This window comes from Hypanus sabinus, chromosome 14, assembly GCF_030144855.1.
Source record: "Hypanus sabinus isolate sHypSab1 chromosome 14, sHypSab1.hap1, whole genome shotgun sequence".
Taxonomy (NCBI): domain Eukaryota; kingdom Metazoa; phylum Chordata; class Chondrichthyes; order Myliobatiformes; family Dasyatidae; genus Hypanus; species Hypanus sabinus.
The window spans coordinates 52741585-52760095 of record NC_082719.1 but is presented as its reverse complement, the minus strand read 5'-3'; the positions used below and the strand labels follow the sequence as shown (position 1 = coordinate 52760095).

At 40.9% G+C, this 18511-nt stretch overlaps 1 protein-coding gene across 2 annotated transcripts in view; it reads left to right on the top strand.

Moving 5' to 3' along the window:
- scfd2 (sec1 family domain containing 2) overlaps nt 1–18511 on the top strand; it is a 251514-nt gene that overhangs the window by 2493 nt on the left and 230510 nt on the right. For both annotated transcript variants that reach the window (XM_059989196.1, XM_059989197.1), the window contains exon 2: nt 3034–3202. In XM_059989196.1, the coding sequence (XP_059845179.1) occupies nt 3034–3202 (169 nt within the window). The remainder of the gene's footprint in view (nt 1–3033; nt 3203–18511) is intronic.

Sequence of the window (18511 nt, the reverse complement as noted above, 5' to 3'; positions counted from 1 at the left end):
GCAATAGACTCTAGTATTTTCAGGCATGACTATTATTAGGCACATTGATCAATATTAATTTTTTACTTAATTCCTCTCTGGGATGTAGAGTTCCAGGTCCTGGGCATTTACTGACCTTTAGTCCCCTTGATTTTCCTAACACTGTTTTCTGACCAGTACTGATTTCTTTCACTCTCTCACGCTGTCACTTTCTCACCCTCAAAATTTCTGGGTGGTTGCTTGTATTCCACTTTCTGATGCCAGATCCAGGGATTTGGTTTCAAACAGGAGAAAATCTCCAGATGCTGGATATCGGAGCAACAGACACAAAATGCTAGAGGAATTCAGCAGGCCAGGCATCATCTAGGAAATGAGTACAGTCGACGTTTTGGGTCAAAACCCTTCAGCAGGCAGAACTGGAGAAAAAAGCTGAGGAGTAGATTTAAAAGGTGGGAGGAGAGGAGGAAGAAACACAAAGTGATAGGTGAAACCTGGAGGGGGAGGGATGAAGCAAAGAGTAGGGAAGTTGATTGGTGAAAGAGACAGAAGCCCGTGGAAGAAAGAAAAGGGGGAAGGAGCACCAGAGGGAGGTGATGGGTGGGCAAGGAGATAAGGTGAGAGAGGGAAGTGGCATTACCGGAAGTTTGAGAAACCGATGTTCCTGCCATCGGGTTTGAAGCTACCCAGTTGGAATATAAGGTGGTGTTCCTCCAACCTAAGTGTCACCTCATCACTACAGAGGAGGAGGCCATGGATGGACCTATGGGAAGAGGAATTAAAATGGAAGGCCATAGGATATCCTGCTTTTTCTGGCAGACAGAGCATAGGTGCTCAGCGAAGTGGTCTCCTAGTCTATGTTGGGTCTTACCAATATACCATATCAGGAGCAACGAACACAATATATATAATTCCACCAGACACAAAGGTGAAGTGTCGCCTTACTAGGAGGGATTGAATAGTAGTGAGGGAGGAGGTGTAGGGGCATGTGTAGCACTTGTTCTGCTTGTAAGGATAAGTGCTAGGAGGGTGATCAATGGGGAGGGACGAATGGACAAGGGAGTTGTGTAGGGAGCAATCCCTGCAGAAAGTGGAGGGGAGGTTGGTCGGATCCCATTGGAGGTAGCAGAAGTTTTGGAGAATTATGTGCTGGATGCGGAGGCCGGTGGGGTGGGAGGTGAGGACAAGAGGAACCCTATCCCTGGTAGGGTGGCGAGAGGATGGGGTAAGAGCAGACGTGCATGGAATGGAAGAAATGTGGTTGAGGGCAGTGTTGATGGTGGAGGAAGGGAAGCCACTTCCTTTGAAAAAGGAGGACATCTTCATTCTAGAATGAAAAGGCTCATTCTGAGAACTGATGTGGTGGGGATGGCATTTTTACAAGTAACAGTGTGGGACGAGGTATAGTCCAGGTAGCTGAGAGTGTTCATGGGTTTATAATAGACATTGGTGGATAAGCTGTCTCCAGAAATAGATACAGTGTGATCGATATAGGGGAATGGGGTGTTGGAAATGGACAAGGTAAGTTTGAGGGCAGGGTGGAAGTTAGAGGCAAAGTGGATGAAGTTGATGAGTTCAGCATGGGTGCAGGAAGCAGCACCAATGCATTCGGTGATGTAGTGTAGGAAAAGTACGGGATTGTCACCAGTGTAGGCTTGGAGCATAGACTGTTCCAAGGAGCTGACAAACAGGCAGGCATAGCTAGGACCCAAACAAGTGCCCGTGCCTACCCCTTTTGTTTGAAGGAAGTGGGAGGAGCCAAAGGAGAAATTATTAAGAGTGAGGACAAGTTCTGCTAGACAGAGGAGAGTGGTGGTGGAGCAGAACTGGTTGGGTCTGGTGTCCAGAACGAAACGGAGAGCTTTGAGGCCTTCCTGGTGGGGGATGGAGGTGTGTAGAGACTGGAAATCCATAGTAAAAATAAGATGATGGGGACCAGGGGACTTGAAATCATTGAAAGGATCCAGAGCGTGTGAAGTGTCATGGATATAGGTAGGAAGGGACTGAACTAGGGGGGATAAAACAGACTCGAGGTATGGTTTTGCAGGGATTTGGTTTATTGTTTTTTACTGACTTGTGTTCCAATGTTAAAAAAATTAAATTAGTATTTCCAACAGCTCTTAAATTTGAATAGTCCTCTGGATCTTACTCCTTAATTTATTTTGAAATTGCTCTCCCGGTTGCATCCTTTGCAGTATTTTTATGATCCCTTTTCATTTCCCCCTTTGATTCCTGATGATGAGTCTTTGGCAGGTGTCTCGATTACATTCCCCTCCATCCCCTTTGATGATTTGATGTTGAATTTTTCTATCACTTTTGCCTTCATCCTCACTTTTGACTCTTGATGTTTGTGATACAGGTTATCCCTCATTATAGCAGGATTCTGTTCATGTGAACTGTTTATAACCTGAACAGTGTGTGTTCTCAAGCAGGATGTTGTGGTTTGGCAGTCTGACCTCTACACTGCAGAGGCAGATTGTCAACAATGAGACACCTTCTCAGAGAAAATCGCCAATCTCATTTCCTTCGGATATCTTGCCCCTCACAGACTCCAGCCTGTTGCTTCCCCAACCCTGCAATAAGTGCTTCTATCTCCTCCCCTTCAAGCAGGGCCTGTTTGGGCAGGCTCACTGTTTCTGGCTGCCTATTAAATCGCCATTTCTTTTCCTTAAGCCAACTAGAAGCTATCTCTGTTGGAGAGGAAACTTTAAATGTAGGTTAGAAAACTAATTTAGGACTCTAAGTCATAACTTGTTTTCATATACTGAAGCACCGAGACATCTAAGTTCATGTTTAATGAAATTTAGATTGTGGATTTATTGTATACTGTTCCTCAACAATAAGGAATCTGGAGATTTTTATTAGACCCTGTGACATCATCAGACTTCGTAAGTTTTGAGATTTGGTCCACGTGTTCCTCAATTTGTTGATGGCCTAGCCTGTTACAGTTTCTGCATTTTTAGAACAGGAGCACCAGAGAGCAGTTCTGATACTTCACCTTTCGTCTCATAATCAAAGTTTGTTCATGTAACCAAGAAACACCTTGTTTCTGCACAGGTGCTGTTGCGCATCATGGCGATACTCTAGTTGAGAAGATTCTTCACATGCTGCCCAGGTTTCCGGGGCTCACCAGTGATGTAAAGGTTAACATGGTGGACCTAACAGCTGTCCAAAGTAATGAAGAAACTCAAAATATGATAGCGCCAGGATGCTTATCTCAACCGAAGTAAGGCCTTTTAAATCAACTCATTAGTAGAATATCATATTAATGAGATATGTTCATAGTTTGGCAAGACAAGAGGTTGTGACTCATGTAGCTTTGATTTTTGCATCCAAGTTCTCAAGGAAGCTCAAAACTATAACTTATGATTTCAGATGCAAAGGAATGTGTCACTTAAGCATAAATAACATAGCAAAAGCTTTTCCAATTTAAAGTGAAACTTGTGAAAATGATACTTTCATACATATGATTATATTCGCTTCTTTAGGAATTTGTATTGGGAGTGTAGTGGCAAAAAGTAAACAACTAATTGCATGATTCAGCCATCTGGTACAACAAAATAGAAATCTGATATCTGGGCATATGGACAAAGCTGTTTGAGAGAACTGACAAAAAGTTTAAATTGTGTCATTGACAGCGAATGCAGGATTGCTTTCTGGCATGAATATGACCTTTCAGGAAGGAAATTATATTTGCATAGTTTACTCGGAGTATGAAAGTAAATGGATAAGAAAAACTAGAAATTAACATCTTGGATAAGAGTTGATAACTTTTATTCTTGATTGTGGGGGTTTCCTAGGATTTTCAGAAGGCCTTTGACAAGGCTCTGCACATTAGGCTGCTAAGCAAGATAAGAACATGTATTACAGAAAAAAGATACTTGCATGGATAGAAGGTTGACTAGCAGGAGGCAAAGAATGGGAATAAAGAGAGCCTTTCCAACTGGGTACTAGTGACTAGTGCTGTTCTGCAGGGGTTTTTCCACATCAAATGAAGATTATTTGAATGACTGAATTGATGCCATTGCAGCCAGAATGGCAGATGACACAATGATGGGTGGAGTGGCAAGTAGTGGTGAGGAAGCAAGGAGTCTGCAGAAGCACTTAAATCGGGAGAATGGACAATGAGAATGAGAATGGTCATGCTGTTTGGTAGAATGATTAAAGGCATAGGCTGTTTTTGAAATAGGGATGAAATTCAGAAATCAGAGGTGCAAAGGGGCTTGGGAGCCCTCGTGCAAGATCCCTGAAAGGTTAACTTTCAGGTTCAGAATTGGAATCTAGTTTAATATCACTGGTGTATGTCATGAAATCTGTTGTTTCATGGCAGCAGTACATTTAAATACATCATAATTTTGGAATCTATAAATGACAAGAAATATATATTAAAAAAACTAAATTAAGTCATGCAAAAAGAGAGCAAACATTTTAAATTGAGGTCATGTCCATGGGTTCATTGTCCATTCAGAAATCTGATAGCAGAGGAGAAGAAGCTGCTGCTGAAACAGTAAGTCTGTGTCTTCAGGCTTCTGTGCCTCCTCCTTGATGGTAGCAATGAGTAGAGTGCATGTCCTGGGTGATGGGAGTTCTTAATGATGGATGCAGCCTATTGTAGGTGACCTCAGGGCTGAGGGGGCTAGTGCTTATGATGGAGCTGGTTGAGTGTACAGTTTTCTGATACTGTGCAGTGGCCCCTCCATATCAGATTGGTGATACCACTAGTTAGAATGCTGTCCGTGGTACACCTGTAGAAACTTGCGAGGGTCTTTGGTGACATCTCAAGTCTTAAACTCCAAATGATATATTACCACCGTTATACCTTCTTTGTAAAGATATCAATATGTTGTGCCTAGGATAGATCATCATCAGAGATGTTGACACTGTTGATCCCCTGATGAGAAATGGTGTTCCCTCGACTGCCCCTTCCTGAAGTCCACAATCAACTCCTTTGTCTTACTGATGTTGAGTGCAACTTTCTTGTTATGACACCATTCAATCAGCTGATCTATCTCATTCCTGCATCTGTATGCCTCCTTGTCATAATCTGAAATTCTGCCAACAATAATTGTGTCATCAGCATATTATAGATGGCGTTTGAGCTGTGCCTAGACACGCAGTTGTGGGTGTAGAGAGAGTAGTGCTGTGGGCTAACCATGCATCCTTGAGGTGCACCAGTGTTGATTGTCGATGAGGAGATGTTATTTCCAATCTACTGACTGCAGTCTCCCAGTGAGGAAGTCAAGGATCCAGTTGCAGGGGGGAATGTAGAGGCCCAAGTTAGAGCTTGTTAATTAGAACTGAAGGTATGATCATGTTGAACGCTGAGCTTTAATCAATAAACAGCAGCTGACAAAGGTATTGCTATTGTCCAGGTGAACCAACGCTTAGTGAAGAACCAGTGAGACTGCATCTGCTGTAGACCCATTGAGGTGATAGACAATGGATCCAGTCAGTGTATTTGTTTTCCTTAACAATGATAGCTTTGATTTCAAGAGGACTAGAATACAAAAGCAAGGATGTAATGCTGAGCCTTTATAAGGTATTCGTCATACTGCACTTGGAGTATTGTGAGCAATTTTGGGCCCCTTATGTGAGAACGGATCCAGAGGAGGTTCATGTAAATGATTCCAGGATTGGAAGGGTTAACTTATAGGGAGCATTTGATGGCTCTAAGCCTGTACTCGCTGGAGTTTAGAAGACTGGGGGGGGAGGTGGATCTAATTGAAACATATCAAATATTAGCCAGAGGGTGGTGAATTTGTGGAACTTGTCACAGATGGCTGTGAAGGCCAAGTTATTTCGAACAGTGGGGATACCAGGCAGGATAGTGGACTGCTCCTCTCCCATGATGTGGGAAGACAGGGAGACCTTCAGTGCCCCTGACAACTACACCTGCAGGAAATGCATCCAGCTCCAGCTTCTAAGCAGTTAAGCAGTCTAAGTGTTAAGCAGTTGGAGCTGGAACTAGATAATTGGGCTCTCTTCCAGGGAAAGCGGGACCTGAACAGAAGGGATAGTTTGCACCTGAACTGGAGAGGGAGCTACTATGCTAGTGGGAAGTTTGCTGGTGGTATTTGGGGGGAGGCTTGGAGAGTGGGGTGAGAGGTTAATCTAGAATTGTAGGGGTTGGGATCCAGAGTGCAAGAACAGATAGTGAAGTGGTTGTACAGAAAGATGATGTTAAGCCTACATACAAAGTCAGGAATCAGAAAGTTGAGTATGATGGTTTTAATGTTCTGTGTTGAATATATTTCAATGCAAAGAGTTTTGTAAGAAAGGCGGATGAGCTTGGGGAATGGATCAGTACATGGATTTAAGACATTGTAGCCATTAGTGAGACTTGGTTGCAGGAGGGGCAGGAATGGTAGCTCAATGTTCTGGAGTTCCATTATTTTAGATGTGATATAGTGGGAGGGTGGCACGGCTAGTCTGGGAAAATGTCACAACAGGAAGGACTGGAGAGTTCATTTAGTGAAAGCTTTATGGGTGAAAATGAATAATAAGAAAGGTATGATCTCATTAATGAGATTAAGTTATAGACCACCCAACTGTCTGCAGGATTTAGAGGAGCAAACTTATAGGGAGATCGCAGACAGTTGCAAAAAACATATGGTGGTGATAGTAGTTGATTTTTTTCCATATATTGACCAGGACTCTCATACGGTAAAAGGGCTGGATGGGAAAGAGTTTGTCAAGTGTGTTCAAAAAAGTTTCCTTAATTGGTACATAGATGTCCCAACTAGAGAAAGTGTGACACTAATTCTCCTATTAAGGAATGGGAAGGACAGGTGACAGAAGTTTTTGTAGGGGAACACTTAGCATGTAATGATCATATGCCATTAGTTTCAATAGCATAATGGAGAAGGATAGGTCTGGTCCTTGGTATGAGATTCTAAGTGGGGAAAAGGCCAATTTCGATAGTATCAGAAAGGATCTAGCAAGGGTGGATTGGGGAAGGTTGGTTTCTGACAAAGGTTGTACTTGGTCAGTGGGGGGGGGGGTGCCTTCAATCATGAGTACAGAGTTTGTATATTCTTATCAGAATAACGAGGATAGCAGGTTTAGGGGACCTTGGTTTTCGAGAGAATTTGAGGCCCTGGTTAAGAAAAAGGAGGTGCATAGCAGGTATAGGCAGATAGGAACAAATGAGGTACCTGAAGAATATAAGAAATGCATGAGAGCATTTAAAGAAATCAGGACATGTAAAAGATGGAATGAGGTTGCTCGAACAGATAAGATGAAGGAGGATCCTAAGGGCTTGTACAGATTTATTAAGAACAAAAGAATAGCGAGGCAAAGTTGGTTGCCTGGAATATCATGCGGTAATCTATGCTTGGAGCTGAAAGAGATATGGGAGATCTTAAATGGACTTTTTGTATATGTATTTACCCGGGAGACAGGCATTGAGTATAGGAAGGTGAGGCAAAACAGCAGCGAGGTCATGGAGCCTATACAGATTTCAGTGGAGGAGGTGCTTGCTGTATGGAGGCAAATTAGGGTGGATAAAATCACCAGGGCCTGACAAGGTGTTCCCTTGGACCTTGTGGGAGTCTAATGCAGAAATTGCAGGGGCTGAGGCAGAGATATTTAAAACATCTTTAGCCACAGGTGAGGTCATTTGCAAGGTGCTAACATGATGACAAGATTATTCGAATATTCTTAGTGAATAATTTTCAAAAGCATCTGTATTTCTTGGGATCTTTTATGAAGTGTTTTTCATTTGTATGCAATTATGTGCAGTTAAATTTGGGTGTTTGTTTTTCAGTGGACTGGAGTCACCAGTCATTTGTGGTTGTATGATCAACTTTGATAAAAAAAAGAAAGTGTAGAACATGTGTTAGTAACTTGCAGTGCAACTTGGTACTAACCAGTAAATCATATCTAATATATTTCCTTTTGCAAAGTCTGGTTTTTAAATTTGTTCTGGCATTGGTTGTTATTCAGTAATCAAGTGTGATTATCTAAAGTGTGATGGGAAATTCAAAACACTTTCTCAGCAAGAAAAGCAATGACAAGATTTTGGGGTTATTAAATTGAGAATTTGTTTTAATATTTTTAGGTAGGAAATGGCTAAGTCATCCCTTAATTATTTTTTATCACATGCAATGCATGTAATAATCAGGAAAGAATAGGCTTTTGCAATACTTAAATATTTGTAATGTTTGTTCAGTGTTTTCTTTAAACATTGGTTTTGCTACAGAAATCAACTTCCTGTGATCTTTATACATATCAAAATCTGACCCATTGAGTGGCTTGTAATCTAACCATTGAAATAACCTATGTAATAATGAAAATATTCATTTCAAAATATTGCTGATGTTATTGCTGTTAAATTATTTCAACTACTTGGAGCTAAAAACTATATTGGAATAATTTAACTGAATAATAATCAGATAAAGAGCAAAAATATTTCTTGTATACTTTGTCCTCAGATTTCATTAACACATGTTTATATGTGTTAAATTGGCAAGAGGACTTTTGCTAAATTACTCTTATTTCCAATATTGCTTATCTGTGGTTTATCAAATTCATTATGTACTGTAGAAATGGTAAATCCAGTCTTGGACGTGCTTTCTTCCCCTCAAATCTTGGTGGAGGATGTAGAATGCTCTGATGAAATTGAGGGGAAAGATTCAGGGTGTTGTGAGGAAGCAAATGAAATAATTTGGGAGCCAATTACGGAGCATGCAAAGGGTTGGCAAGAACATGATCACTAAGCCTTATGAGTAGCAAAGCTGCTCTGGAGACAGCAGAGAAAGCTGGAAGAGAAGAGGAGAAAGTAAGTTTGGGGAGGATCAGAGGGGGAAAAAAAGTCAAGGTATAAAAGACTTGTACAGAAGGTCTTGTACCTGAGGTGTTAATTCTGTTTCTCTTCCCACTGATGTGACCTGCCTTGCTGAGTATTTCTTGGATTTACATTTTTTATTTTGTATTTATTGGGATCTGTTGTGGATTTAATGCTCCCTTCTCTCTTATTTCGGAGTATTACTATCTTGTGATTGGTTTCTTATTGTTCGTTTGTTCATTATGTGCCACATCAAATGACGTGAGCAATCATGGTTTTTTCATGACCGTGATAGTTCTTGGCAATTTTCTTATTGTACATCTGTAAAAAATGATACTAAGAGGCACCTTATACACGAGGAAGAGGAAACAAAGTTCCCTTAGCAACCATATCCAGAGACGCAAAGATGTGGATCCATAGTGAAGTGAAGCTGCATTCTTCAACCATGAGTTCTATATTCTCAGTGGGATTGATTTGAAGTGTGGATTTACTGATTTGAAAAGAATCTTGGCAGATTGTAAGTCATCTCTCAGTTTTGTTCATATTTCCCTTCATAATCCATACCACCAAGCATCTTTTTATTCTGTTATTAGAGAAGATTTAAAGAGAAAATGGTTGCTTAAGTGAAGGGACTTTAATTGTTCCAATTGTATGGTGTGTAACCACTATTGCTCTGGATGTGTTAAATAAAAGCTGTTAAATATTATAAAGATGGTGACTATGATCTGATTCAGCCAAAGCAGCTGAATCCTTTAAATTGTCTCAGTGGATCTCATGCAACTTGGAAGATGTAAATTGGTCTTCAAAGCAAGTGAAGCATATTTAGAGCATTGAGGAGAACATTGTTGCTTAAGCATGAAAAGCCTTTGTGTACCACTCTGAAGTTGCATATACCTCACCATTTTTGGAATAAAACCACACATCATTAAATTTTATGCAGTGTGGTTTAGTTTTTGAGATGCAGACATTCAAACTTTGAAACAACAAAATAAAACTAGATGAAAGAGAGAGAAGTTCAGCTCAAATACTCTTCATCAGAGCTGAACAAGTGGGACAATGAGTATGTTTTAAGTTGTGCTGTTGTGACTGTGACTAAGTCACTGGGAAAATTGGAGAAGTTGTGAAGATGAAAGTCTTTATTCATTGTGACAAACTGACATTCTTTTGAAGACCCTCTCAGTGGAGTCCCACAAATTCAAGGTATATCACATTCTTGTACCTTTAAGATCAAGACCCTCCTCTCAGCCCCTGGACAGAAATCTGTCCCAGAAGGCCAAACTTTAAAGAGGTTCTAATTAAGTGGGCCAGCAACAATGTCCTTCCCCAATTAGTTACTTATCATGTCCCTATGTATTAATATCTACACTATCTGCCATCCCTAATTGGCTATCTACAAGGTTAAGCACTGATGACAATAAAGCATTCCAGAAATTTGATTACATCCCCTTCTTGGAAATATTTGTCTTCTGGATTTCAATCAATCTTTAAAATGCAGCTTTGTCATCCATGTGCTTGTTGCCTCCTTCCCTGCTGGCCAATTGCACTTTAATCACATCCTTATCTTTGCCCCTTCAATCTCTGATAACTGAAGTTCTCAGACATGGCTGTCGGTAATTACTGTGTGGGCAGGGTGCACCAGCTAGGTAACTTTGTTTCAGCTTCCCAGACAACAGTTCACATATGTTGTCTTGATTTTAATCAATCCTTAAATTGTAGGTTATCAAAATAGTCTGACAACTAATAAATCAGTCTCTTTGATTGATCTACAGAAGGGTTTGGAGTGGTCTCTATTCAAATAGCTGCAGGAATCTCACCCCTCCCAGACTGTCCTTTTGATAGCAAGCCGAACCACTGAAAGGGCCAGCTCACTTGCGCTCACTCCCCATTCGAGATGGAGTGGCTGCCTTCGGACGCTATGTGCAATTTCTTCTCTTTCCATCGGTCTACCTTGCTGTCGAGATTGACTTCTCTGGGACGACTGATTCCTTCCCATCTACTTTCCCAATATCTTTCTATTCTAATCGATATAACTAATCATCTACCTCCCAGAACCAGTCTTTGTAACAGAGTACCATTACCATTATATTTTAACGTTATTCACTGCTTGCTATCCACTCTCACCTTTCCATTCCATTTCATATGTAGGTCTGTTTCATTCAGGAAGTTGGTAGCCATTATTTATTTTCCTGTGTTGAGATTGTCAGTGGGTGACACACTTGGTCTGTCTTCTCCCTCTGGTTCTCTGTTGTCAGCAGTGGTAACTCTTACTTGCATTTTCTTGACACATGCTGGGCTTCAAGCACGTTCTACATTTCCAATCCAGGATGCAAGAATGGCCTGAATCCTGGGTACTCATTTGCTTTTTATGAGACAAACACTGTAACCATGTCTCAACTTTCAATTCAAAAGCAATAAGTAAATAGCACAAACTTAAACACAGATAAGGCAAAACAAAAATCCATGCTTGCTCTTTCTTCCTTCTGAAGCTTCGCAAATAAACTGAAAAATATTTGCAACAAACACTTAATACACTATAAGCATATTCTAAAGAACAAAGGAATAGATAGATGGGTGCCTGTACCCCCCCCCCCATGCATGCACGCATACACGAACCCACCCACATCTACTTAAAGTGACTGCCTCTTACAACATCCTGCAAATACATTTCACTTCTTCTTGGATTAATTCAAACGCCCTCCAATACAATTTAACAAGCACATGACAGGCTTTGCACCCAGTCACTCATACATTCTGTCCCTGACTCTGCGCCCCGCCCCACACTCTCTCACCCTTACCCGTGTAATCCGAATCTGTCCTGTTTTGGAATGTATGACAACACCTGCCTTGCCAGTGCATCTATCCCCAGGAGAGTACCATCATTGTTTGGGCATACCCAGAAATCCACTGGAAAGAGCCCCCACCCTATCTGAAGTATCCGAGGCTCACTTTATTTTTGACTCTCATTGTTTTCCCTTCCCCCCCCCCCCCCACACCTGTAAGAGAAATAGCCTCCCCAGTTGTAGGCAAGGTCAGTTATAGATACTGAGGCTCCCGTGCCTACTAACTTTTCGCATAGCGGACCCTTCATTAGAGCCATGTATACCTCCATGGGTGACCGGTAATGGCGATGGGGGCTGCTGATAGCTGTTTGCCTGGATGGGATGTCTTTGACCAGATGATAGAACAAGTAATGTGGGTAGGGAGGATTGTTCTGTGGTTTCTGCCTGGGTTAGTGAATGGCTGTCGCACCTTATTTCGTTCTTGCAACTTTGCCTCTGATCATGGCCTGAGAGGGCATAGCGGTGACAAACCATCGTTTTTACATTTTTGTTTGTTCTAGCAGTCCTTTGTTTGGTGCTGGGGTTGCTGGCACAGAAAACAAGTCCTCTCTGTCATTGTAGTAGCTATATCTACTACAGCCACATTACAACCCCTCTTCCTTGTCTTTCAGTCTATTTTCCCAGCCCAGGAAACTGTTGTGGAGCAGGTGGATCCCCAAGTCTAAAACCTCCTGGCGGACTGAGCTCAGCCCTTCCTTGAACATTTTCAGGAAGACTTGAGTCGTTCTCCCAGGATTGCCTGGCCCTGAGTGTTCTTGGTAGGCCCAGTACTTTTGCTCTGCATAGTCCATGGCAGGTTCATGGCCTTCTGGTTAACTGACATTATCATTCCCCAGTTACTCTCTCCTCCTCTGTTACTGCCTCACTTCTTTAAAGGTCTAGTACCTCTCATTACTGGCATTTCCATTAGTTTCCCATGTTCCCTCCTTCACTCCGTGGTCATGCTGTCCCACATAATTCTTGGGCATTTAGCTTTAACCAATATGTGTACATCTTTGGGGTGCATTTGTTGGATTTTGATAATTTCTTGTAATTTACTCCAAAATTCCCACACTCAACTCGAAGTGAGGACAGTTTGGACAGTTTGCTCTGCTTTTCTGATGGGGTGAAAGGCTTGTGGATGGTGGTAATGAGAGTGTGAGCGATCATTGGGCTTCTGAGCTTGTTGCCTGGTCTCTGTAGGTGCCATTCCAACAGGCAGTATCGGGTGTAACCTCTCCTGTTTGTGAGTGCTTTCCTACTTGTCAACTTCTTGGTCCAGCACTTCCCAAATTATCTCATCACCTTTTTCAGCGGTCATTTCCATGGCTGTTGCCCAGCGAGCACCCTGCTGGGCCTTATCCAGTTTAAAGCCCTCTGACTAAATCATTCCTGTATTGTTCTAATTGTTCTGACTGCATCAATGATTGTTATCCAGTAGCACTTTCATCCGCTGTGATGAAGTGCTTTGAGGGGTTGGTGATGAAACACATCAATTCCTACTTGAGAGCGACAGGAAGAAGGTACAGAAGCCTCAGGACCCACACCACCAGGTTCAAAAACAGTTATTAAGCAGCAGCAGCCACCAGGCCCTTGAACAAGAGGGGATAATTTCACTCAACTGTACTCACCCCATCACTGAACTGCTGCCACAACCCATGGACTCACCTTCAAGGACTCTTCATCTCATGTTCTCACTATATATTGTTTCTCTATTTATTATTATTATTTCTTTTTGTATTTGCAATTTGTTGTCATTTGGCCATTTGCTGTTTGTCCATTGTGTTGGGTGCAAGCTTTCATTGATTTTACGGTGTTTCTAGTATTTACTGTGATTACCCCACAAAAATAAATCTCTGGTTTGTTTATAGTGACATATATTTACTTTAATAATTTACTTTGTACTTGTTTTTCATTTCTGCCTCTGTTTCTCTCTCTCCTGTTTGTTCAGTCTGTTCAGTTCTTCTTTTACACTATCTATCTGTTCTCTGTATTCATCCCTCTCCTCCTTTTCCTCTACTATTTCTAGTATATTATGTGATACCTGACATCTTGTCCTCTCTCTCAAATACTTGTGACATAAAGTGACAGCAACACACACAAAACGCTGGTGGAACTGGGGTGGCCACACATTTTAATTCCCCATCCCCTTCCCATTCTGATATGTCTATCCATGGCCTCCTCTACTGTCAAGAAGCCACACTCAGGTTGGAGGAACAATACCTTATATACTGGCTGGATAGCCTCCAACCTGTTGGCATGAACATTGACTTCTCTAACTTCCATTAATGCCCCTCCTCCCCTTCTTACCCCATCCCTGATATATTTAGATTTTTCCCTGCTCCTTTCTTTTCTCTCTCTTTGCCCATCACTCTGCCTGTTCTCCATCTCCCTCTGGTGCTCCCCTCCCCCTTTCTTTCTCCCTAGGCCTCCCGTCTCATGATCCTTTCCCTTCTCCAGCTCTGTATCCCTTTTGCCAATCACCTTTCTGGCTCTCAGCTTCACCCCACCCCCTCCGATCTTCTATGATTTCATATTTTCCCCTCCCCCTCCTGCTTTTAAATCTCCTGCTATCTTTCCTTTCAGTTAGTCGTGACGAAGGGTCTCGGCCCAAAATGTCGACAGTGCTTCTCCCTATAGATGCTGCCTGGCCTGCTGTGTTCCACCAGCTTTTTGTGTGTGTAGCTTGAATTTTCTGCATCTGTATATTTCCCCGTGTTTGCGACATAAAATGACTGCTGCTTTATCTCTCTTCCCTTTTGATTGGATTTTCTACCACTACCAATGTTCTTCCAAGGTCCAGGTTTTAACCCACCCTGTTCAGCCTTCTCAGGTTTATGGAGTATATACTCAGTAAGTTCTCCTATTCGTAAACTAAGCTGCTGCATTGCTTTTATGTAGAAAGTATTTCTGTGCTATTGTCTGTCTTATGCTTTGATTCTCAAGTTTTCCACTCACAGTCAAACAATTCCCTAAAAGCGTATACACACATCTTTTGGCATCCCGAACAATATTTTCCACACTACCCAAATGTTCTAAGTAGCCACGCTACACTTACCTAACTGAATGTGTATATCCTCACCCCTCTGGCGTCCCAAATGATTGATGACCACCTTTTGCAACTGGTAGTTTTGTTTTTACAAACTACCCAACATTGTTTGGTCGCTAGTCCTTTACACAAAACAAACACACATGACTACAGTTTCACATGTACTTCTCCAGCTCTCCACCTTGTTCTTTGATACTTTGTGAACCCAAGATCATTGGCCTGAGCAGCTCTAAGTTTGGAGTGTCACAACCAGAAATTCCTGTCCTCCTTGGACAGTTGAGATTACTGGCCAAGTAATTTGGTCATGAATGTATCCAAGACAAGCCTCCAAATGTTTTGACTGTGGCTAAGTCACTGGAGAAACTAGCAAAGTTGTGAAAAAGAGAGCCTTTATTCATCATGAAAAAAATACATTATTGTGGAGACTCTCTTGGTAGATAGAGTTCTGCAAACTTATTCTTGTGCCCTTAAGATCAAAGATGATTCAATACAATTTCAATTGTTACAATGATGGTTATTTCAATACTTTAGGTTGACAAATGGTTCCTTTGAGGTAAATATTTACAATGGAAGCACATTGTAATTAATAAGAGACATCTGTAGGTTCAAATGCCTTTGCTGGGAGAAACTAATTAACACAGATACACTTTAAAAACTTCTGAGGAGAGAGAGCCAGCTGAAACCCATAATTGGCTAAATTGATGTGGGCCAATTAACATAACCCCGTTTTAATTTTTTGGCTGGTGCATATGCAAACCAGTTTGCAACGGTTTGCAATTTACATTAAGAACTAAAGGTTTTCATCTGAGTTAACATCTGCTATATTCACATGACGCCAGAATAATCCCTAACAGAGTGGAAATGCTAATAGTAGGACAGAGACAAAAATTCAGATATTGTAATTGTTGTATTGGTAATTAAAGAGAAAGGAAACTAAAAACATATTGAATCTATGAGATACAGAACTTGGTAGGTCTGGAAATCTGAAACAAAAGAGAATCCTGGAAATATCCAGCAGATATCTGTGATAAGATACTTGCTAAGCATCTCATTATAGTAAGGATGTGGGAGCTTTTGAGAGGGTACCGAGGAGATTTACCAGGATGTCTTGTGAGGAAAGGCTGAGTGAATTAAGTCTTTTCTCTTTGGAGAAAAGGAGGATGAGATATGAATTGATGGAGGTGTATAAATTATATAATTAGAGTAGATAGAGTGGACTGCCTTCATCTTTTTCCCAGGTCAACAGTGGCTAATACCTCTGTTTTAAGGTGAGTGGAGGAAAATTTATGGGAGATGTCAAAGGTAGATTTTTTTTTTTCCCTGAGAGTAGTAAGTGTTTGGAACAAGCTGTTAAATTTATGGTTATTTAACTATGTACATATATACTGTCAAACGAGACAAAGTTTCTCCAAACCAAGGTATAAAGCACTGTAGTATTTGTAACATAACTTAACATGAAAAAACCTACAGATGGGTTACACATAAGTAAACAAACTAAAGAGCTGATTGTGGACTTCAGGAAGGGTAAGGCGAGGGAACATGAGCCAATCCTCATAGAGGGATCAGAAATGGAGAGGGTGAGCAATTTCAAGTTTCTGGTTGTCAAGATCTCCAAGAATCTAACCTGGTCCTAATATATTGATGCAGCTATGAAGAAGGCAAGACAACATCTATATTTTATTAGCAGTTTGAGGAGATTTGGTTTGTCAACTACAACAGTCAAACTTCTATAGATGTACCATGGAGAGCATTATGACAGGCTGCAGAACTGTCTGGTAAAGTTGGGTGGATGGGGTACTACTGCACAGGACTGAAAGAAGCCACAGAAAGTTGTTAAAATTAGTCAACTCCATCTTGGGTACTCATCTCCATGGTACCCGAAACATCTTCAAGGAGTGGTGCCTCAGGAAGGCAACATCCATTATTAAGGATCGCCATCACCCAGGGCATGTCCTCTTCTCAATGTTACAGTCAGGAAGGAGGTACAAATGCCAGAAGGCACACACTCAGTGATTCACAAACAGCTTCTTCCCCTCTGCCATACGATGCCTAAATGAACGTTGAGCCCATAAACACTACCTCACTTTTTAAAAATTGTATTTTATTATTTCTGTTTTTGCATTATTTTAATCTATTCAATATATATACTTATTGTAATTGATTTACTTATTTTTTCTGTATTATCATGTATTGCATTGAGCTGCTGCTGCTAAGTTACCAAATTTCACGACACATGGCAGTGATAATAAACCTGATTCTGATAAATTAGATATTGTAAGGTACAGAGCAGATTAATCAGTGACACTTTGAATGAGATATGGCAGGGAGTTCAGAAGCCTAATTTCCCATCCTAACTGTTCTTGCTTTTCTGCATTGGAGTCTTCTGCCTGCTGGTAGAATGTCAAAGAGGGTGCTGAATGGATGAGCGGGATCATTGATCATACTAAGGGCCTTGAGTATGCACCGCTCCTGATGAATGGAAAGGGTCCGAGGTTGTGGTTAAGGCTGATACAATAGGGGCATTGATGAGATTCTTAGATGGGCACATGGATAAAAGAAGAATGGAGGGTTATAGGTTATATAGGAGAGAGGAGTTAGATTAAGCATGGAGTGGGTTTGTATAGGGTCAGCACAACATTATGGGACAATTAATTTTGCATTAATACCCGCAAGTTCCAACACAAACATGAAAGACTGACTGCCTGAAATTGTTAAGTATTTCAGTTTTTCACAGCGGTGTGGGTAGGATAATGGGGATTATTTCTGGGACCAAGATCTAGTGAGTGGGAAAGGCTATCCTTGATAGAGATATCAATACCTGGAGGACATTGATCTAAGGATACTGGAATAATAGTTTGAGGAGAAGTTGATGGAAAATGTATCACTCAGCAATTATCTTCATGCTTTTTTAAATCATGTCCTATCTTCCTGGTGTTTACAAAACCTATTTTTTGGGTCTTGGTCAGACTGAGTGATTGATTTGAATAGTGACGAAGGAAATATTTCTCTAAGGGGAATGAAAACATGAATTTATCACTACCATTGATTGTTCTCTTCACCATTGATTTTGCTATCTACTCCAACTTATTTAGTCATTTGATCAATGAAACATCGGCATCCTGTTTGACCCCCAAGCTATTCTCAGCCAACCTTATCCAACCGATTGATCATCTGTGTGGTCTCTTGATATATTGAAACACATTTTTTTTCATTCATGTTTTTAAATTCCTCTGTACCTTCCCTCACCACCTCATTCCTCCTTTTGAAGCCACGTAATTCTCTTTTGGATGTTTGTTCCTAGTTTTTTATGTATCTGCTCCTTCCTGGTAGATTTTTAGCTTCCTTGATCATTCCAGAATTTCCTCCCTAAGCTGTTTAGCATCTTTACCTCCCTCTGCACTTTCTCAGTAAAGTCCAAACTTTTCATCAGATTATAAGATTCATCTTATCTTCAAAGGCAATGGAAATAAATAAAAATGTATCAAAAAACCTTTGTTTTTATTAGATCATTTCCCTTTCTTTGTTGTCCCAACATTAGCACTTTTACTGATTCCTTTAGAGAAGGTACTTTTATTAAACTCTTGTTTTCATACATTAACTTTCCAGGCTGAAATATGTACGTGTAGCTGTTCATACAAAAAGTTTAGAGTGGTATAGCGCCAAAATGGGCCCCTTAGCTCACCATTTTCTTGCCAAAATTTTTATCTGTCAACAGGAATTCTTTGCTTTTGTGTGGCTTTTGTGTCTTTGTATGCCTCAAATATTTGGGTTCCTTTTTAAAGGTCTCTTAAGTGTAGTGATTATATCTGATTCCAATACCTCATTCGGAAGTAAGTTCCAAATATGAACCATTCTCTGTGTGTTTACTTAAACCTTTAAAAT